This window comes from Natrix helvetica (genome assembly GCF_964273705.1).
Source record: "Natrix helvetica genome assembly, chromosome: 4".
In the NCBI taxonomy this organism is placed as follows: Eukaryota; Metazoa; Chordata; class Lepidosauria; order Squamata; family Natricidae; genus Natrix; species Natrix helvetica.
The window spans coordinates 33,055,762-33,079,249 of NC_138550.1; the positions used below are offsets into that span (position 1 = coordinate 33,055,762).

At 36.1% G+C, this 23,488-nt stretch overlaps 2 protein-coding genes across 5 annotated transcripts in view; one reads left to right on the forward strand and one right to left on the reverse strand.

The window, feature by feature from the left end:
- DCBLD2 (discoidin, CUB and LCCL domain containing 2) overlaps window positions 1–4,794 on the forward strand; it is a 33,878-nt gene extending 29,084 nt beyond the window's left edge. Inside the window, exons 15-17 of one of the 2 annotated variants that reach the window (XM_081952078.1) lie at window positions 69–118; window positions 1,166–1,303; window positions 2,359–4,794. In XM_081952078.1, the coding sequence (XP_081808204.1) occupies window positions 69–118; window positions 1,166–1,303; window positions 2,359–2,804 (634 nt within the window). In that variant the 3' untranslated portion in view covers window positions 2,805–4,794. The remainder of the gene's footprint in view (window positions 1–68; window positions 119–1,165; window positions 1,304–2,358) is intronic. The other variant, XM_081952079.1, reaches the window with a different exon arrangement.
- Window positions 4,795–6,810: 2,016 nt separating this feature from the next.
- CMSS1 (cms1 ribosomal small subunit homolog) overlaps window positions 6,811–23,488 on the reverse strand; it is a 169,527-nt gene continuing 152,849 nt past the window's right edge. For 2 of the 3 annotated variants that reach the window (XM_081952080.1, XM_081952081.1), the window contains exons 3-10: window positions 23,237–23,320; window positions 19,098–19,227; window positions 16,850–16,909; window positions 13,668–13,770; window positions 13,022–13,082; window positions 11,963–12,050; window positions 11,101–11,189; window positions 6,811–7,043 (exon numbers count right to left, since the gene is read on the reverse strand). In XM_081952080.1, coding sequence (XP_081808206.1) covers window positions 6,960–7,043; window positions 11,101–11,189; window positions 11,963–12,050; window positions 13,022–13,082; window positions 13,668–13,770; window positions 16,850–16,909; window positions 19,098–19,227; window positions 23,237–23,320 — 699 coding nt within the window. In that variant the 3' untranslated portion in view covers window positions 6,811–6,959. Of the gene's footprint in view, window positions 7,044–8,300; window positions 8,539–11,100; window positions 11,190–11,962; window positions 12,051–13,021; window positions 13,083–13,667; window positions 13,771–16,849; window positions 16,910–19,097; window positions 19,228–23,236; window positions 23,321–23,488 lie in introns of all 3 variants that reach the window. The other variant, XR_014175306.1, reaches the window with a different exon arrangement.

The following is a 23,488-nucleotide window of genomic DNA, read 5'->3' on the forward strand; positions in this document are numbered from 1 at the left end:
GTCTTAAATCTACCCTAAATAAGTTAATACTAATTATAGATGTTTTCTTCATTTGGCATCATTTTCAGAAAAAGAAAATCAGAAGGAACATATGATATACCTTATTGGGATCGTGCAGGTAACTTTAGATGCAAACTTTGTTGTAATGTTTTATGGTTCAAATATGTGTTTCTGATTTATTTCAGTTAATATTTAGAATGGGGCAGGCATTTGAGTACTTTACAAAACATTTCAAATGGCATTGTCGATTTTCATTTCTTTCCCACCCCTAACATTGCTTTCCTCGTGAAGCAGGGTAGAATGGTGTAGCAAGGCAGGTACTTGCCCAGGGATCATGTGGCTTCAAACTTTTAATGATATAAAATGCATATTAAAACAAACATGATAGGAAAATGGCAGAGGGGTAGAAGAGGGGAAAAAGGTGTTGGTACAAGAAGAAAGGGAAAAAAAACATTTAGCTAACCTTTTTTTCAGCGCAATAAAGTACAGAACATATCCATCTTTGTTTCTATTTGGAAACAGCTTCTGAATCTTGTGCTTGAGACAGAAAAAAATGAACTCTTGACTGAATTTCCCTGATTAATATAGTTGCTATAGAAATAGCTAATACTTTCTAACTTGCTGAGCTGGTGAATAAGAAGTTGAGTAATTCTATTCTTTAATTAATACTGAATTTTGCACTTCTTCCAGCCCCATCACTTTCTCCATCCATTCTTCTGTTGGCTGGGGAATTTTGGAAGTTGGAAGTCCCCAAGTGTTAAAAGTTCCCAAGGTTGGACATCCTTGGTTTAAACTATAGCAACCACCTCACAGGATTATATTTGTGAGGAAGATAGGAGGAGGAAGGAGTACTAGGTATGCTTACTGCCTTGAGTTTCTTAAAAAATAATAAAGAGATAAAAATCAAATAAATAAATAGCTGCCTTGATAAAGGAGGAAAAGAATTAAACTGAGCATAGAATCCCAGTGATAACCATTGTGCATCTTTGTAAGATTTAAATGATTTCACAATATGTGTAGAAGCCTGCTATTACAAAATTGCAAGATTAGCGTAGAAAGGCCCTTATTATACGGAATACTTAGATGGAGTTTTAAATAGCTTGATTCATAAATATATCATATAAGTCATTGGTGAGAACTGCTGCTTTTTAATGTCTTATTGCAGGTTGGTGGAAAGGAATGAAGCAATTCTTTCCTACTAAATCTGTAGACCACGAAGAATCATCTGTTCATTATAACAGCAGTGAAATTAATTGCCTTAGATCAAGAGAAGCTACTACTGTGTTACAAAGTCAATCAGCAGGTACCTTCCCCAGTTTACATTTATTTCAACAAATGCTGCCTATTTGAAAAAAAAGATTTTCATCTTGGAGAAAGCTTGGAAAACCAGCGTTTCTTTAGAGCTAGCTGGTGTTTTTTTTAATGTGGCAACAATTTTTAGATAATTTATTAGCATGGAGTCCAGATGGGTGGCAAATAAATCTAATAAATATTTCTTCTTATCTAATAGTTTCACCTTAGTAACCATTTAAACCCACCAAAAATATTTTAAATGGCAAATAAATATATAGTATATTTGTGTACTTTTTATACAGAATTATTGTTTGCTAACTTCTTCAACAAGCAAACCTTAAAAAATTGAAGTATGGGTAGCCCTTGACTACAATTAATTGAGCCCAGAATTAAGGTTGTAAATTGTGCCAGTTGTTAAGTGGGTCATCTTGATTTCACCTGATGTTACTCCATTTTATGCAGCTGTCGTAAAATAAATGTGACAGTTGTTAAGCAAATCCTTTATCCATCAGAAGTAAATGCCACAACAAAAAATAATTCCAACAGAAAATATAAATAAATCATGGATGCATGACCACAGGAAGCTGCATTAGCCATAAATGTGAGCCAGTTGCCCAGTGCCTGAAATGTGCTCATGTGACCATGAGTTGAGATAGCTATTGGAACTTCAAATCTGGGTCATAAGTATCCCTAAGGAGGAACTTTGAGTGGTTGCTAAGCAACCAGTCCTAAACCAGGGACTACATGTAGATAAAAGTATCTCTTTGATTTATTGTATTGTGGTGGTGGGTTTATAAAAGAAAATACTGTATTGTCCCTATAGGTATTCTTGAGGTTATTAAAATTTTATTAAAAATCAGTGCCACAGTTTCTGATTCCTTTCAAAGTTAAAGGATGACAAACAGATCATTTTGTACAGGTACAATGTCATCCTCATCTATTTCTGAGATTATCTTTTTAAGTGTGCCTTGTGAATAGGCTGGTCATCTTATGCTTCAAATGCTGTAGGGACTTTTTTCTGTGTATTGAGAGGTTTAGAAATTCACTTTTGGCTCTCTTCAACAGAGTATGCCCAACCACTTGTAGGAGGAATTGTTGGCACACTTAATCAAAAGTCAGCTTTTAAACGTGAGGAGGGAAAGGAAGCAAGTTATGCAGATAAGGATTCTTCAAACACCTCAGAACAAGAAATATATCATGCCTACGCTGAACCGCTCCCAGTTACCGGACCAGAATATGCGATACCCATAGTGATGGGTATGTCAGGGCATCCTGCACCTTCTCCAGGCATTGCTTCTGTATCTACCTTCAAAGCTTCAGGGAATCAAGCTCCTCCGTTAGTGGGAACTTATAATAAACTTCTTTCTAGGGCAGATAGTTCATTATCAGCCACACACATGCTCTACGATACACCTAAGGGGATGCCAGGACTGAGCCTTCCAAATGAATTGGTATACCAGATACCGCAGAATATGCCACACTCCACAGACAATAAAGAAGATATAAGTTAAGTTTTCTACAAATTAAATCAGTAGAGAAAAAGGTCAGACTGTTGTGTTGAAGAAAACCATGACAACATAGGCCCAGAACAATGTGTGTGTTGCTCTTTTGAGGGGCCAATATACAACTACTGCTTTCTTGTACAGGTGATGAAAAACTTGTAATTCACTACTGATGGCCGCTGCATTCCCGGATAGGCACATAAAGTTTAATCTGTGCCTAATTAGTGTGAATACATAAGTCATTTAGTCTCATCAATAATCATTCGATAGGGCGGATGGGCCGAAGAAAGGTAGCGTTTTATTACTTTCTGAAGTCATTGATATTACTAACAGTCTGATTAACAATTTATAAGGATATTCATAGTACTGTAAAGCAAACTACACACAAAACTGTCATTTTTAGAAAGTATTTATGAAATTGATTTCTGCAATGAATAAACAAAGTTCTATAAATAAATTGGTAAATAAGAGGTACCGGAAAAAACATATCAAAGTAATCATTCTTTTCTGGTCACTCAAGAGAGTAACTTCATTTAAATACCGTTCTTCTGTTCATGTGAAATACTGTCTAGTATTTTTCATTTACTGGATGTAGATTCCCTAAAGCTGGAATTTGCACTAAAGCTTTCTATCCATAGTAAATGATGGATTTCAGATTTGGTCCTCTTACATATTCACTAGGTAGCTTTCTTTTTCAGCCTCAGGTTTCCCAGGTGCAAAGTGGGCATAAGAATCAATCTATGTTGCAGGGCTATTTTGAGTAGGTACATTAGTGATTTAAGGCATCCGAAGTATAATATAAATATTGTTAAATTAATATTAGACCACAGAAAGAATTATGGAGGATTTTATTAGCTGCAGGTGTAATCTTTTCAGCTAAGAATATAGTTTATAAAAAATAGCCACCTACCCACCATATTGTGGCTTTCTTCTATAGTAATAAAACTGTAGGCCTTGAAGATGAACTTTTTTATATTGAAAGGTATAACAAGCACATCAATATTTTGTGCATACATTTACAAATACAGGTCAGGATTTTCATACATTTACAAATGTAAAGCTTGTTTTTCCAAGTGTTTTTAAATACCTTTATGCCTTGAGAAAATAGTAGCTTTTAAATTGTGAATTCTGTTGTCAATTACATTAAAATGTGGCAAACAAATTAGAAACTGCTGCTTGATGTAGACTGAGATTTAAATTATTGTTAATGAGCTGATCATTTTGAAAGTTCAAAGTTATGTGTTTAGCTTAGAATTAAAGGTACTAAATCTTGTAATTGTCTTTCTCGAAATGTATATATTTGAATTAATTAGTGACCTTATGTACAAAGAAAAGAATTGAACACAAACCTGTATTACATTGCAAATGCATTTTCCTTTTTACCATGTTTATGTATCAAGAAAGCACATGAAAAAGTGCTGTTTTAGACTGTATTTATCAGCACTGTAATGATGACAAAATGGAATATCCTTTAATATGCAATAGCCCAGTTTTATGGACTTTTAAATGTGTTGTGAATGTATAAGTCAAAAGACTATTATGTATAGTGTTGCTAAATACACAATATCTTAAGTTAGCTCACTGGTAAATTTAATCATGACAATCACAGCTGTGTAATATAAAATTATGTTTCATTTCAATTCCATAGAAATTTTCTCTTGTGCCTTACTTCATTCTCATGTTTTTATTTATACAAATTATATGTAAATTATTTTTTATTCTGTAATTATGGTACTCTTAAGTGCTCAATGTGTGAGAACAAGTGATGTATAGATTTTATACTTCCACATATTCTTTGTATTCATTCTTTTATGTGATTCTTTCCAACTCATGTGAGTAAAATAACTGCCAGAATGGACGAAAGAAATTTGTGTGTGAATATAATGTGGGAGGTTTTCTACTCTTAACTGTTCTACTCTTGCAGGAGAATTTTTACCGCTCTATAAAATGATTGTCCATCCTCTTCTTGAAAATATTCAGTGATGGAGCACCCACAACAAGCCATTCCACTGATTAATTTTTCTCACTGTCGGGAAATTTCTTCTTAATTCTAAGAAGAATTCTTTAATGATCTTCCATTTGTTACTTTTTGTCCTGTAAGCTCCATTCTGCTGCTGTTAATAGACTTATTTGCCATTTTACACCAAATCATATTGGAATGCTATGGGTGTAGCATGTGGTTATAACAGAGACAGTTGCTGATAGCATATCATTTAATTCTTCCTGTTATTGTTCTAGAAACATGTTTCTAGAAGGAAAAGACAAGGAAAGTAACTCAAAGACTTAAGTGATAATGACTGTTTTGCAGTTATCAGTTATAAATTTCATGTCTAACCTTGGTTTACAACTGGAATTGGAATCTAAGTTCTTCAAACTAAATTGTGTGGATGCGTTTAATGATTCAGATCGAATATTGATGCGTTAATATTTCATTATAATTATTCTTACTTATACTGTATATATTTATTAACAGTATTAATAGATTGACATTAAAAATAACTATATGCTTAGTTATACTACCTAAAAGGTCAAAACGGCATCAAGTTTGTCATTAAATAAGGAGAAAAAACATTTCAGCCAACTTCCCAGGGCCTAATGAAATAAAATAACCTAGGTTTGATAGATAATACTGAGTCTTCTGAAACCTGTCTGCTGAAATTTTAGTTATATTTTTTAAAAAAGATTTTTAATCTAAGCCAATTAAAATGGCTACATGCGTGCATACCACGCAAAAATTTTGCATATGTGAGATTTCCCATAAATGACTACAAAATATCACAAATGCCACTGTAAGGCTGCTTTCCGATTTCTTACTAGAATTATACATACATTTATAGAAAGTGTCTAATTGGAAGTATGACATATATTCAGGCCATTAGCCTTAGCTTATTTACAATGTACAACCAAGCGGACCTTCCTTTTATGTTCATAAAAGCTTTTCACATCAAATGTTACAACATCGTATAAGAAGATAGATGAGAAATGGAAATGTATAAATACAGTATACAGTGTATGTCAGACGTAAATAGCGTTCTTAAATTACAGCACCACTTTTTAGGTACTAATGCTGATTCCTACATATTGGCACAAACAACCTTCTTGCAAAATACTTACATTTTTAATTCTTACAAGTTAACACTCTACCTCATAAATGAATTCTAAATGTGCAGAGTGGTCATTGCTATAGTTCAGGGAAGAATGAATGCACATAGTCATGGGTGATTATTTTCTTAGAATGTACTTTGTTACCTCTGCATGTTCTTACCTCAGCATCAGAGATGGGTTGCTGCCGGATTGGCCCAATTCGGCTGAATTGGTAGACGCTCCACCCCCCACTCGCGAGCATGAACAAACCGGTAGTAAACCAGTTAGTAACCCACCACTGCTCAGCATACTGTTTTTATATATGTTGCTATAATTAGGTAATATCTATAACAATTTTAAATGTAACTTAAAATAAAATGCACAAATGCAATGTGGGATGTTTATTCTGTAAAAAAAAAAAAGCCTTGCATAGCGTAAAGCAGGAAACATTTTTAAAAAAAACTGAACTCCTTTTTTACGCTTGCTGATACTGGATAGCTCAACAAAACTAACACTTTTCATTCTGTATCGAGTGTCTTCTAATTGCTAGGACATAATACATGTACATACATACATATTTTTCCCAATGGAAAGGAGCATGACAAGAAATTATTCTTAGGGGGTTTCATAGCGATTGAATTTTGAGGGAAACTGGATTACAACAACATTGTGAAGATGACAACAGATCTAGCATATTTTCCTATATGTGATAGGAATGTTTCTCTAGCACAACAATTTTTCAAGGCAAGCTATTTTTTATTGTGTTGCAGATGGAATGGGGACACATTGCAGCTAAGATGGCTTGTCTTGTAGCAGACATACTATTTGAATCATGTTTTCTAATTATTTCAATTAATTTCTCTTAGGTATGGAATTTTAAAACAACTCTTAGGCCTTCCATGATAGAAATTTGAAAAAAATTAAAGTGGAGATCTTCACATAAAATACTGTTTTATTACAAAAGAATGGTGGATGACAAAAGGATCTGTCACACATCTTCAGCTTTGTGCACAATATCTTTCAAAGGCAGCTCAATACAGCAGAGGCCAACAGATGATAGAATGACTGCAGAAATAATCATTAAAAGAGTCCTAATTTCACAGAGCCATTTCTGCATCGCTTGATTAATTCCATTTCTAGAAGTTCAATTGTTTCTTTTTTAATCTGAAAAAAAATATCAGCATTACAATTAGTGCAGCCTTTTTTTTACAAATTTAAGCATGCAGAGCTAAAAACTTAGTTCTCCCATTTTAATATTTGCATAAGAGCTCCTATAAATATTTAGATATGAAGTACTAAGCGTTAGTTAGCATGAATAATAGATCAAACCTGCAGCTAATCATTTACTAATTAACTATTCTAAGCCAGTATCTTAACTATACCATTATTTAAATTTCTCTGTAAAAATTCTTGAACTTGTTTGAGAAGAAAATTTAATATACTTGTTTGAAGTTTTAGAAAATCTTTTCTAATTTTAACTGAGTGAGTAACAATTATGTATTATCAAGAAAGAAGTTAATTCAAACCAATTTCTAGTGGAGTTACTGCCATACTTTGCTGCTCATTAAAAAGAATTTGGTGCAAAATAAGTGTCACCCAGGTCAGCTAAATGCTCTATCCCAGGTTGTGTTTGTGAACTTGTTAGGTCTTGTCCCAGTGACAGGAGACTGAGCCTTAATGGGAAAAGATGGGTAAGTGAGGGTCTGGGTGAGGAAGATCCTTTGAGAGTGATGTATCTTGGGAGGAAGTGCTACCACTGAAGAGGCAAGTCTGTATCTGAGTGCCCTCTTGGATTTATGGCTCCTAACAGAACAGAAAGGCAAGGAGACCAGCATAGTAGTGGTGGGATTCAATTTTTTTTACTACCAGTTCTATGGGCGTGGCTTGATGGGCATGGCGTGGCTTGATGGGTGTGGCAGGGAAGGATACTGTAAAATCCCCATTCCCACTCCACTCCAGGGGAAGGTTACTGCAAAATCCCCATTTCCTCCAGATCAGCTGGGACTCGGGAGGCAGAGAATAGATTTGGGGGGGGGGGACAGACAGAGGTGGAAACTACTTAAAATTTCCGTTACCGGTTCTCCAGAACTGGTCAGAACCTGCTGAATACCACCTCTGCAGCAAGCTAATATGCCATTTGCAGCCCTACTTTTATGCAAGAACCTTTGTACTACAACTCATGGCCTCATCATTACTTCCTTAGATTACTATGAAATGTGCCACAGCTGGCTGCCTTTAAAGACCACTTGGAAGCTTTACTTGGTCTAATATGCAGCAGTTAGGTACCTACTGGTGTTCACTAATGGAAGCCCATTACTTGTGTGCCATGGGCCCTGCATTAACTTTCTATAAGAGTCTGGGTACAATTTCAAGTATTGGTTTTACCTATAGAATGTTCTTTATAGCTTAGCATCAGCTTACATTCAGAATTAGCCTGACTGCTTTGAGGAATCTCAAATTTGGAAGAGCTCAGAGGTACTGCTTTTCTGAAGAATTCCGATCCTCTGAAATAGCATCCCATTAAAGTTTCAACCTTGACGAAGGCTGTTTTGGAATTTGAGGAATGACCCCTGGTTTTGGATTTTTTTTTAGATCGTTAGGATTTTATTACTTTTATTTTGCTATGGATGGTTTCCATATTCCATAAAGCTGATGAGTTCTGTGCAGTAAAGAATAAATGTAATAAATAAAATCAATGTAACTTTTTAAAAATGAAAAACATTCAGAAAAAAGGAAAAGCCACAGTTATTGCTATAAGGACATATCTCTGCAGACACCAGCATCTTTTTAATAGATGTTTTATTAACTGCAGGAGCTAATATGTAAATTTCACATTTGAAAAAAGGCCACAAGGGGGCATATTCTCTCTTTAGTTTTTGACATTTTTGTAGACCCTACTAGATGATTTCCATTATTATAGGAAAAGAGTTTTATATATGTTTGTATATAAATGAGGGATTTTTCAATTTATTTTTTATATTATTGTTCTTTTAAAAATAATTAAATTTATGAAATTGTATTAATTAATTGCAATAATAATAATGTAACCTATTTTAGTTATCCTGCATGGAAACTTTATATTCAGATGTCTTGTTTTATCACTGAAGTTTATTTCTTAAGTACAAGATTAGTTGTATTAGTTGTATAATACATTTTTAAAAACTCACTCTTTAGATAGAAGTTAGGATTTGAAAATCAGAAATCCTTATCAGCAAATCAGCCAAAGATTTTCTAAATGATTTCTAGATCTCTTTTATGATCAGCTATGATCTACAATCTCTGTACAATTTGAGAATAAGGAACTAAAGTATCACTATTGTTGATGAGTTCAGATCAGATTATTCTGATATGCGTAGGCTTTCCCTCAAAAACTGGCCCCTTACCTTTAATATCCTAGAGAGCTGTACAGACTTAATTTTTTTTTGTAAATCACTTGTGGCTTGACATCCTTATGTTGCATCGCTATCTTTATTTATTTTGGCTTTTTTTATAAAAAAAATGTTTTATTATTTAGATTTAAATTATGGTAATTTGATTGATTCAAGATAAAAACTTGCTATCTGCCAGGAGTTGTGAGAAGTGGGTTTGGTGCAAATGTTGATGATGATAAGTCAATTGATTATCAGTCAATGAACAGCTGGCTGCAACTTTTGTTATGTAGACTAGAAATGATAAATATAGGTTTGTGTTTCTATTATATGTGAAATAGGCTTATAATCTGTAACAACAATTATAAACAAAGCATATTTTCAATTTGGAATGTATAAAATTCTACCTCCCTTCCAGTGACGTGGGGTCAGGAGAGGCAGGGGAGGCAGAGCCTCACCGCTCTCATCATGAAAATAAAAAAAGGGGGGAAAGGGAAAAGGTGCTGAGGATCCTTCTGCACACATAGTCCGGGAATGGGACCACGTGTGCAGGAGGCTCCTCTAGCCTCAGCCTTCTGCACACGTGGTCCCCTTCCCCGCCTTCCTGAGCCAACATGAAGAAGACCGCAGAGCGCAAGCCGTGGGACCGCAGAGCGTGAGCCATGGTCCCCTTCATGTTGACTCAGGAAGGCGGGGAATGGGACCACGTGTGCAGGAGGCTGAGGCAGCCTCAGCCTCCTGCACACGTGGTCCCATTCCCCTCCTTCCTGAGTCAGGGGGAGGGGGGAGCCCGTGAAGGCAGCGAGCGGCGCTGGGGGAGACGGTGGCCAATGCAAGCAGGTGATGCCTTGCGGAGGAGGGAGGAAGCGAAGCTGAAGAGGCGGGCGGAGGCCCCTGGCTTTGCGGGAGGTAAGTGCCACAGTTTTGGGACGGAGGAAGGCTTCCATTTTGTGGGACTTTGGGGCGGCGAAGTTCTTGGCCCCGTTTCCTTCCCCTTCCCCGTTCGCCTTGTACGGCTCGGAAAGAGAGCTCTGACTTGGCAAACAGACCCTGGGCTTGCACGCCTGCTCTGGGCGTGTCCGCAGGGGGGCCAAAGAGACACCCGAGTCCTCCATGGGGCTTTCATTGTGCAATCGAATCCGGGAAAGAGAAACCTTCCGCTGTTTCTAATGTCGGCTGGCGCAGAAGGGATTTTTGGGAGGAAAGCGGTTTTTTTATTCCATGGTAATCCAGTTTCAGAGAGGTCAGGAGCCAGCCTTCTCCATATATTCAGATGGTTAAATTAATGCCGGAACCCAGGATTGCCTGGTCTATCTCCAGTATGAGGTCATTGGGGTGTTTATTATAGAGTGCTTAAGTCAGCTTGGCATTCAGGTTATATGACTAATCCTTTACAAGTCTCTTCCCCCCCCCCCCAGCTTTTTAGGATGCCCTTTTTTTAAAAAAAAATCAGTCACTCAGGAAGGAGGGAAATGGGACCATGTGTGCAGGAGGCTCCTCAGCGCTAGCCTCCTGCACACGTGGTCCCATTCCCCTCCTTCCTGAGTCAACATGAAAGGGACCGCGGCTCGCACTGATGACGTCATCAGCCTCACCAGCCATAAACCTCACTGCACGTCACTGCTCCCTTCTCTTAAAAATCTAGAGCAGGGGTGTCAAACTCGCAGCCCGCAAGCCGGATGCGTCACACACTGGCCACTCCCACACCCAGTTTAGCGAAGGGAGGGAAAGTTGCAATGCATCATGTGACAACGCTGTGACGATGCCAGTTTGACAGCTCTGGTCTATAGTGTAAACTATAAAATGTCACCATCAGCACCCAACAAGCAACATGCACAGACAAAAGTTTGTACCTCTGGGATGTCAATTAATCTTCTTAATTTCTGATCCCTATGGTTCCAGTCTAAGATAAAATATTTCAAGGAAGTCAGCTTAAGGCCTTCTGAGGAGAAAGGAAAAGATGGCTATTGAGAACAGAACATCTGCATGCCAAAATGATTCTTAAGAGTTCTTTTGTTGCTGTTCAATTCCAAGGCAGATAGCTTTTGCACATTTAGGCCTGTCCATCTCAGCTGTTTAAAGCAAAGATCCTGTTCAGCTTCTGAGTATGAAATCTTCCCATTTTGACACAAAAGGAGGAAAAGCCAGGACTTTTAGTCTTACGGAAGGCTAAAAAGGTGGAGGCCTGCACAATTTCTGGGGGAGGGGTGTTCCATAGGACAGGGGCTACGACAGAAAAACCGTGCTTCCTGGTTCCAATCAGAAGACAATATTTGGGGGAAGGGACCAGGTAGATGTCCTGGTCCCACAGGTAGCCTGTCCATTCATTATACAGGGCTTTAAAGGTGATGACCAGCATCTTGAATAGTATCTGGAAAGAAATTGGCACTCAGTGTAGCTTACGCAACAGAAACGTTAAACGAATAAGCCTAGGGGTTCCATTACTGTATGCGCTGCTATATTCTGCACCAGTTAAAGTTTCTGGATGGTCTTCTAGATGGGCATTAAGTGATACGATTGCACACACAAAAGGGACAGGGTTTGTGTCATGACACTGCTTTAATGAATTTACTTAACATCTTGTGCGCAGCAGCTTCTATACCCATTTTATTTCAGTAATTCTTAACTTTTTAAAATTCTTCCTATGATGGGAATAGTTGAAAAATAATTATGCTTCATTTTCACATAACTTCAAGTTAGGCTGTAACATTCTACCTTGTTGTATTAGTGCTTTTATCCTTCCAGGTGTCCCAACTCCCACATGTACAACATCTTTTTCCAGCATTTGCATTTGTTCGTGTATCTATTTCAAGAAAGCAAAAGGGGGAAAAGGTAGATCAGGAGACAAGAAACTTAATTATAACCATTTCTTCTTTTCTCTAAAAGGCTCAAAGGTGTACTACATGACAATTCTCTATAGAAATTCATAGTTCCATGGAGAAACAATACAGCAAAGCCCAAAATCTATAATTGAGCCAGATCTACTTTATGGGATGGCCCAATGGCTTGTCGGCTTGTTTCAATGTAATTGCTGATTTTTTATGTCTGAACGCAAATTGTTTCTCAGTTCCCCTGCTCCAAAGATTTTACACTATGCAGAATGATGTATGCATGTTGTCTTTTTTCAAATTTATGCTTCCTTGGCAAATGAAATATTATGTATTTTTTTAGAGCTTAGATGTTCTATGCCAGACATCAAGCAATTATGGTAATCCATGCACTCCTTAAAAGGAAAAATAGGAGGGAAGGAGGAAGGAAGGAAAGAAGACTATATACATATTGTCAGGTTCTGGTTTGGCAAACAAGGAATAAACAAACCTACACGTAATTTGTACATTGTATTGTTCTTCTTGACGCATTGGCACATTCTAACCATCACCCAGTGAAACACTAGAGTGAATGGAATTCAGAGCTACTGCTGAGTGCTCCCCTCCACCATTTAAGGGTTACCACGGCTCCTCCCTACCCCCTTGGCACGCCCCCAATAGCTCCTGCAGGCTTAATTGGAATGTAGGCTTGTCCCATGCACAGATGCTGAGATCAGCTCTGTTCGCATTCTCCGAATCCAAACAACAGTTCAAACTATCAGCTGGGAGTCGGGTGTCTGCCGCGGCGGTAGAATAATCCCCTCCTGCGTGGAGATACTCAGTCTTCCCTCGGGGCCCCCAAGTGAATGGCAGGCCGGACCACCTGGCGTGGGGGGCTGACATATTCTTGCACAAAATATATTTCTATTTAGATAAAATGATAGTACTTTCCTTTGACTCTACTTACCTTTAAATGTTTTGCAAATAATTTCATAACTCTCCCATCTCCTTTGAACGTTGCCATTGATCTAAGAAAGAAGATACTGTTAATAAAAGAAAATTGAAAACATGAAAACGATGGAATTTTTGCACTAAAATTAGAACACCAAATTTATCCAAAAGAAAATGAAAACATAAAAATATATATAATTCCATTCTGTAACTTGAAAACCATACTTATGGTTTTTTTTTCCAGCCAGGAGGAAAAGGGAATATTTTTGTTCTGGGTGCAAGAAGGTTGAGGTTCAGATCCTGAAGATTCATGCAAGTGGGAGCTAAGCCAAGACATCTTGCAGCTGCTTCTTTCAAGCTTTTCACACAGCCTACTGATAGCTAATGTCACCTGACTTGATTAAGATGCAATTGACTAGGATGCATTTATTATTTCATCCCCTGAATTAATCTTTTGCATATACGAATCATGTTTTATTTTTAAAAAATAGGCTGGGACTATACCAGTATGTTTCCCAAGTATTGTGAGACCAGGATTTAGAGAATGACCCCATCCTATTACCAATAGTGATTGAGAAAACTCAGTGCCCTAATTGTCCCTTTAATTTGGTGGTTTTGGGGAAACCCTTAGAAAGGATTCTCCCCAATGGCAAACAAGATACCTGATGAGCTCCAGACACCGGAGAGCAGAGCTGCAAATCACCAGCATCACCACTGATGACTTCTCTGTGTGGTTTTTATGGAGCTTTGCCCATTTAGGACAGACTGAAATGTGAAAAACAAAGATTCAATTAATGCGGTAATGTGACATTATATTAGAAAACAGTGAGGTGGTCTGCTAATGGAGCACAGCCTGTGTCTACACAAAGTAACTAATGTCCTAAATAAAGGAATCACATAACAGCTTCTTTATTTTAAAAGTAGATATACAGGGTGTACCAAAAGCCAGAAACCAGAGGCCAATCACAATGTTTCATTAACTTCATTAACGTTACTGTACTAAGGAATGTTCAAATATCTTGTATCAATCAAGTAAGGAAATATTAGGAAGAAATTGGTCACACATTTGAACATTTAATATTATTTATATAATATGTTTATAAGGCCTGCCTGACTTTTGATATATTCTGTAATAAGAAATGAAAGTGCATCCTAAATAATAGTTTGCCATACTCTTGAACACATAAAAGAAAAAAAAAGGAAAATACTATTGAATTAAACAAGAAAACAACTAGCAAAGGTAAGTATACATATTAATAGATAAATTAAATAAAGATAGATGACAAATAGAAGATAATATTCTATAATATTATTATAGAATATTCTATACTATACAATACAATCCCAACTCTTCAAATTCCAGTGGTTTACGTTAAAAAGTGGCCAATGTATAGTCATGCAAGAAAAAAAAGACACAAATATTGTTAGGGTAGAACATAACATGAAGCCCACAGAGCAAAGCTATAACATTGTCACAAAATTTCTAGAAAATACAAACTCTTGCTCAATCCTGCTAATACCTTGGCTATAATCAGATTGTTCATTGCATAAACTATTGTCAAATAATGCCAACTTTCTTAAGAGTAATTTCACCAGGCTATTTGACATTAATATAACTGTCTAAAATTCTGTAAGCAGTTTACATTTTTTGTCACTGGGATGTGCCAAAAGAAGATAAAATACCCACGATACAAATTAAGTCAAACATATAATGTATAATAGCTTCCAACTGAAGACCTCTACAAATGTATTTGGATAAATCTGCTATTTAAGTATGCAATAACTATGGTTAGGAATCTTTATTCTATTAAAACTATATCTTAAGAGAGATGAAATATAAAAATTGGAAGGAGTCTTAGAGAACATGTAGTCCCAGCCCCTGCAGTCTTAAAGAGGCATATCTTTCACAGGTAGTTCTCAATTTACAAGTGCAATTGAGCCTGGTATCTAGATTGTTAAGTGAAGCAGTCATTAAATAAGATATCATGTGACTACCCATGTGACTGCTTTGTTCAATGACTGCAATCCTGGCACTCCTGGATATGGTCATCAGTGATCATATAGGTCATTAAGTGAATAGAGTAAGGGCTGCGAGGTGACTCGGGGGAATGGAAGATACTCAGGAGCTGAAAAATCCTCCCTGCCAAAATCCAAGCATTTTCAGAGACATGTGCAGGTGACCTGTGCTGGGCCTCCTAGGCTGTGCTGGCGAACCTATGGCGCGTGTGGCCAAAGTGGCACATGAAGCCATGTCTCTTGGCATGCGCAGCCTTGTCTTTTTGTCTTCCGGGTGCGCATGCACAAGCGACAATCAGCTGTCCTTCACATTCACAGCGGGCGTTCATGTGCGCTAGAACCAGGAAATTCGGCTTTTCCGGAGTGTGGCAACATTTCCGCGTGAACTTTTCAGCACTTTGTGCCAAAAAGGTTCGTCATCACCATCCTAGGGCATCTCTCATCCACCTGGAGAACTTCATACTGATTACTGTATCACACTGCCCCTTTGCTTTCTGCTTTTTTTCATTATTTTTGGCATCCTCTTCTCTGATTGAGAATCAGGGAGTCTGTTGATTGAATTCAGCTCCGCTTCCATGCATGGAAGGCACCTGAATTCTTTCAGTGGGGTGGAGAAACAGAGCTGAAATTGTTAGCTGTTTCTCCACTCCGCAGAAAGAATTCAACTCACCTCCATGTGTGGAAGGAAACTTTTGCGGAGTGCAGAAATGGAGCTCAAACCATCAGGATAAAAGTTCCATTTCTGCACCCTGCAGGAAGAGAAGATGTCATCTCTTCTCTGGAAGGTTGCAGAAATAGTACTCAAAATCATCAGGGACTGAGCTCTGTTTCTCTAGCCAACTGAAGCCATAATAGATAACTATTGTTGCTTATTTGCTGTAACTAAAAACTTGGATGACATTTTCAGGCTTCCACATTGACATTCTGAGGAGCTGACAGAGAACATTGCAAATGGGAAGCACATGATTGTGGGCACTTAACAGATTGCCAAGCACCCAGATCGTGATCACATGACTACAAGGGAGCGCCAGCACAATGGTTTATAACAGCCATAAGTGTTCTATGGTCGTGGAAAGGTTCCATAAAGCACGCTTCCAATATGTCATAAACTTCAGACTACCTATTTTCTAAAATGATACTCTCAATATAATCAACCTACACCCCAAGCATTATTTAGTCAATAATGTTGCTAAAATGGCATCTCACTAACTTAATCAGTCTCTAAGATTTACCTCCAATATCATATAAACCAAATAAGTTTATATTATTATATTATTTCTTCTACAAAAAAGAGGAATGGACAGGAATTTGAAGGTATGATGTGGCTGAGAGTTACATAAGGCCCAGAGATCATCCATTTTATCATAAGAGCTTCTGTCTTGGACTCATCAAATTAACTGGAGACTGTAAGTAAGGTGACATTTTTTCATTATTGTTTTTATCATAATATTTATTATAAACTCTCATAGATATTTGTTAGTATAACTGAAAATAAAGCAACATCAATGAAACTTGAAATGTGTTTCAAAATTAAACATATATTTAAGTCCATTTTTCAATTCAGCTTTAACAGAGGAATTATTAAAATTGTTTGTTCTCCCTATTTGATTTTTGATGAGCAGCATTCAATTATATCCAATCTACATTATAAATATAGCATATGAAACTAGAAGCTACATTGTTCAATATGACAGAATAATACTTTATGCTATAAAGTAAGCATTTTCTGAAAAAGCATAATATAAGCACACAATTAACATACGTGCGTATATTATCTCAAATTATTTTAAGCCTTTTAAGAAAACAATGACATAGAATTACTACTTACTTTCTTTCAGGTAGGAAGAAAAGCTGTGGGTGAGGTCATTGGCAGGGAGGAAACAGGAATCTGAAACCATAATAGACAACTATTGTTGCTTAATGCTACAGCTAAGACCTTGGATTAAATTTTCAGGAAGCTGCTTTGTTGTAAGCCAGGCAAAATGCTCTTTCAGAAAGCAGAATTTTGCAAGCACCCAAAATTAATAACAAAAAGTTTTAAAGTGGATTAACTAAACGATGGGAACAATATTGAATCCAATTTAGATTCTTTTCAAAGTTATCTCTCCATTATCCTTAAAGATATTTTTACTGAACTGGATGTATTTGTGATGAGATATTTTGTAGCTTTCTCATTTGAAACCAGGGTTAACCATTATAACAAAATAGAATGTGCAAACTGTTAAGTCACTAGCCCAACCCAGAACACCAAATCCAAGGTGAGTTTCAAACTATCATCAGCCCACAGCAACAATATTGCATAGGTATGCTATCTTGCTTCTCTTAATGGGATTTCTTCAGTGATTAAAAACAGTCTAAATACAAAAACCCACACATACATAGGATAAATAAAAATAAAAGATGTAGACTTCCTTCTCCAATATCCATGAACATTGCAGGGAAACTCTATAATAAAACTTTACATGGAATCATTCTTGAATATTTCCAACAGCTAATTTTGAGAATTATTTAGTGATACCAAAACTTTTTCTCATTTTCAATCAGGCAGTTCTGTGATTTATAAAGTATTTTGTTAAGTAAATAAAACAGCTATTCACACAGTGTTCTTCATCTTCATTCCAGGACAATTTATTTAAAAACAGAATAAAAGTATAAATCCATGATATATTTAGCAAGTCAGCATGGATAATAATAATGAATTATGCAAATATAAGGAGATCACAATCTTCTACCATAACTCTCTTGATATTCATATCTTTTTTTCATGTAGAGCCAGATTTAACATTCTCCCCTCAGGCAGGTATAAGAGAACACCAATAGCAGAACGGGTATGTATATATGGTAAAGGAGAAGTTGAAGATATCTCACAAGTTTTATTGTACTGTGAGTTATACAGAGTTTATAGATCAGCATATATTCTCCCTTTACTAGAGAGATTGCCAGGTAGGGCATACAATTTTTATGTAGGCTTTCTCCTCCAGGACTCAAACCCGTCTACAATGCATGCAGTGGCAAAATTCTGGGTTGCTGCAATGTCCACAAGAAAAAAATATGTTACAGAATTATAGCTGTCAACTTATACCAATTTTTTGGAGATATCTCTAACAAATTTTGGAACATTATATTTACTCACATACTTATCGGCTTTTCACCCACATAAATTAGGGAGTGACCCAACAGTTTGAGAACATGTATTTTCTTAACAGGGATGTTATTATCCACTATTAATGTCAGTACTATTTTTTAAAAATATATTGTAAAAAGTGATGTCTATTGCTGGTCTATGAATGTAATAAAGATATATTCTATTCTACTCTATTCTATTCTTTCTTCATATAGAAATACCAGTGAATATTTCTTTCATTGATTATTACCACAAAATAATATCTTATTCAAAGATTTCTCACACTATAGGGTACTAAAAAAAGGCTAATAGAAATCAGGTATTGATTCTGTATAGCAATATAATAAGGCAATTGATTACAGGACACTGATTAAGACATTGTGTTACGGTGCATTAAGGTGCAAAACGGTGGCACAAGTTAGCTGCACATCTTCTAGTTACAAAATAATTCTACTTTGCTTTGCTAATTTAAATTTTATTCTATGCCTCAATTAAGTGATTCTAAAACTTTGATCAATTAAATCAATTAGATCAATTTAAAATATCAATTAAAAAGCCCTTGTTTATATTTACATAGAAGGTTTTTTTAAAATTTGAAGTCCCGGCTGCCAGGCATAAAATAGTGAAAGTTGTGGTATGAGTACGAATGCTTGTACTAAGAATCCTATATAAGTGACCGGTACAATTTTATGATTATGCTGATGATAAATGTTCTGTCAAAACTAAATAGACATCATATTTCCATGTCCATATGGAGTTATTAGTTCACACAAACATCACATCTGAAACTGAAAAGTCTGGCAGTTATCAGAAGGTATGTTTATTTGTCTTTGTCAAACAATACTCAGAAATCATACACAAATAATACTTCATAAAAAACAGATGTTGTTACAAACTGTTTTTAAAAAAAATAATATCTTGAGTAGTACTGCACTGATACTGTCCTTATTACCTGGCAGTTTCAATTCTTCTAGTTCAATCACAGAACGTTTAGCTCCAAAATGTTCATTGAGCATTTTTTGTACATCTGCTGGGACACCTGGCTTTGGTACAGTTTCTGTGAGAAGATCAGAAATTTTCTTCTAAAAAAGGAAAGGAAAAAAATAGGCATAATCTATATGGTTTGGAGCTAATAAATACATTGCAATTTTTTTCATTTGCTCGAAACATGTCAATTATAGCCATTTATATCCTAATACTTGAACAATGTTGTAGCTTACAACAACAAAAATAGATTCACTCTTGACAAAATAACATGAATGACCTAATAAAAAATGAAACATAAACAATGCATATCTTCATGAATAGACTGAAGAATGTGCAGCCTTCCCCTTTTCTTTCATTCACACAAATAAATGTTTTCTGAATTGCTTACCATGTTTCCGTTACCAGCTTTCCCGATTCTGCCATTATGCAGACGTGGGAAAGTGCCTACTGGGAAAAATAATTATTTCCAGAAACCATAGTGGGAACTCCCTAAGAGTGTCAGGTGCTTCACAATTGCAAAGTGCCTAGAGGAGAGCAGCTTTTAAACTTACAAAATTTTGTTAATGCAGACTTATAATAAAGTAGAAGTAGCTTGACTGGTCTGTTTTCTGTATTATATATCTGGGAAGGTTGACATCAATTTTGCAAGTTTGAAAATACAAAACGCCCCTTGTATCTTTAAAAAAACAACAAATTTTATTTGTTTTTGAACAAGGACAAACAAACATAAAAATAAAATAAAAAACATCTTCCATTACAAATTGTAGAAAGTGTTGGTTACAGTATTTCCATGCATCTCTTCCATAGTCACCACCTGCTTTTCGTATCAAATCGCTATTTTAAATTCACCTATATTCATGTATATCACAATTATTACATCTCAACTTTAATTTGTCTATAATTGTTTTTATATCCTTTTATATATAATATTCAAAATCTAGAAGAGGATTATATGATAACATTCCATTAAATCATCCTAAGATCATCCAATCACAATACATCTTTATAACATATTCTAGATAAGTCGCTTCATTTTATACATAATACTAGTAAACTAAGTTTAGCTTAAATTTTTATTATGCATTTTCATTGCATCAACCTGTATCTTTCCAGTAATAGTACGGTCTCATATCTCTTGCCATTTGTAGCATTAATGTTCTAGTTACTTTCTTAATAAACCTTGTATAAACTTCTCTTGGCAACATATTATTACTTTCGTATCTCATAAAAGCTTGAAACCAACATCTGTTCTTTCCATCAGCTTATCTTTGGTTATCGCTAGTGCTTCTGTCAAGATTTCTCTCCTTATCTCCGTCAATTTTTCTCTCTTTTCCTTCTGTGCTTTGAAGTATGGGGTAGAGTTCCAATCCATCGATCTCCCCTTTCCATATTCCACTCTTGCCATTACCAACCATACTCACTTTGTTGTCAGTATCCACAGTTTTCTTATCTCTTTGCTCATTTTTTTCTTCCATCTTTTGAATTCTGTCCTCCACTTTCTTCATTTGGTAAACATCCTCAGTTTGTCCATCAGATTTTTCTGTTTTGTATTCTATATTCTCCAATCTCTTTTCAATTCTCTCTGTCACAACTAATAGATTTTGAATTTCAAACATAATCATTTGCAATGTTACAGTTTCTTTTTCCTGCTGGGCCATTCTTTCAATTTTGCAGACACTGCCACTATAGGGTTCAATGTTATTTTAATAAACTTCAAACAGTTCATTTATTATCTTTCAAGTCAAAATGTTGTCTTCCCTCCAATAGCTAGTGATAGAACTTCCAAAAGGCACCTGTATAAACAACTTGTGCTCTTCCTACTATCACTGTTAGTAAACAAACTGAAATAACCTTGAATCTCAAGTGATCAAAGAGAAAGAAGAAAAAACAATGTATCCAGCCTCCAGCCTTTAAATGGCAGTGTAACTGCTTTTCCTCCTGTTGTTACAACCCTCTTTATAATACTTCTTATTATCTTTTTTATATTACAAGCTTAAGAAAGAAATAAAACCTTAAATGGAGATCAAAAACAATCCAATCAAATCAAGCATTATAAAAAAAAAGAATTTTAATCCATAGGTATAAGCAAAAGTGAAAAAAGAAGAAAGAATTAATCCATTCAGTTTAAAAAATAGGGAGCCCCTGCAAAAGTTCCATCCGTGAGAAAAAAATTAGAAACTGGATACCACACTAAATTCAATGCAGATCAATCTCGCCACCTATAGTCTTCTCTTCTTCAATCTTAACTTAACTTAATTTTTTTTCTTGGTTAATCAGTTCCTCTAATAATAAAATTTCCTCACCAATTCGACACACTTTCTCTTTCCGCTTTCTTCCCGTTCCGGAACTGTCCTAACTTCAGCAGCTTCATTAGCTGTGTTTCTGTTGCCGGAAAAAAAGGGCTATTCCTGAATCTTTCAGGGACTTTGCGGTGTTCCTGAGAGCAGCAGGAGGTGCCCTTCTCAATCACCGTCTCTGCGGGACGATTTAGATCCAAATGGACCATCCAGCGGCAGAAATTCGACTGCGATTTCGGAGCACCAAGATCGCTTGTGCCGTTGCGACATCAGCTGTCCTCTCTCCCCTTGTATCCTTTATGACCTGAGAAGTCCCTTCTGAGCCTCTTTCTCCAGCTATTATATCCACTCCTACCTGATGGTTCTCTAGGCAGCATCTCTTCAACCCCTTTCTCAAATCTTTCTCATATACCATGGATCGCTACTGTTACCTGTGTGTCAATGAAAATGTTTAGGGACTGCTTCACAGATAACAGGATTGAGACTCTTGTTGGATCTAGAAGTTGGATCTTCTAGAACAGTTGGGATTATTGCTTCTGCTGGATTCTCCCTGCACCAGCTGTTGGATTCTATTCCCACGCTGAGGTTGTTGGTCTACTGATGTCAAATCTGGCGTGGTTCAGGAATCTATTGTATTCATGGCAACCATGGACTTTTTCAAAATAATATAGGAACCAATGTATACCTGGTGTATGTGTGTGTGTCACACATTAGATATGGTTTTTGCCTCAGGACAGTTATAGCGCGATCTAACATTGGAGACATTACCATCAGCCATTACCATAGAGAGATCAGTCTTGGGTTGTCCTCTGGTTCACCTAGATCACCCAACCGTACTGGGAGCCATGGTCTGTTAGGGTGGCCTACCTAGACAACTAATGAACCCTACTGAATTCCATAGGCCATGTGGATTTTGCCTGAAGATCTGTCTATTTAAAGCTTTGGTTGCAGCCTGAATAGGCAAGTGACTGAGGCGTTGAGCGCCACTGAAGAAAGACAAAGAGTGAATTTGACCAAACATTAGACATATTAGGGCCTACCTCATAACAATAAGGGTGACAAAATATATTTGGCTGGGTAACACCTACTTGCCCTAAATGGCTATTTAATGCTTTTTAATATTTACTCTTCTTAAATTACCAGGAGGAGGAAGATTTGTTGGATATATTCACTTCCTTGAATTATTTGTAAAAATAATCAAGGTGAATATAAATAAATAATTGTAAGGCATAATATTCCATACAATATTGTTTCTGCTTCCCATCATGCTTTTGGTCAAATGAAGCTTTGATACATCACTTTTTAACAAGGGGATGAGGTGCACATTAGATTTCCATGCATTGAGTCATGTTATGGTCAGTAGTGCAACCAATTTCCAAGCATGCAAATTGGGAAGTCTAATCTAGACACCTCATTTTAAACCAACACAATGTTGTCTGTATCCTACCACCTGGGAATACATGTAGATAAAATATCAGCCATCCTTGAGATGCTTTGAACTAAGAATGGCAAAATATGACTAATAGAAAAATAATATATTTGTTTTTATATTAGATACACAAATTTACATATAGATTACATTCCAAGTTCAGTTCCATTTAGAATAGGATTTTTGGATAGAGTACTTTAGATTAGACTACAATAGTATTTTTCTTTGAACTAGAGGAAGAATGAAAAGTGACAGAAGAAATATAAATGATATTGAGACTAGTTAATATATCATTTATTATTTTAAACAATCATTTTTATGAAATAAAAAAATCTGTATGATTTTAAATATTCATTCAAAATATGAATGAGGAATTACCTTTCTTTTTCTCTTTGGCTTCATTTCAATTTCTTTTTCATCCTTAGATTTCGCTTTCTCAACATTGAGGAAGCATTCTGTAGTCTGGAAGAAAGAAAAAATGAAAATTATGAGCTGGCACTTGGAAGGATTTTAAAATACAAAAACAATGATATGGCTTGTATATGGTGGCCAAGACTTTACAGGAAATGAGAATTTTTGAAATCGTATTATTTTTCTATTAAGATCAACAGAAGAACAGAAACTATTCCA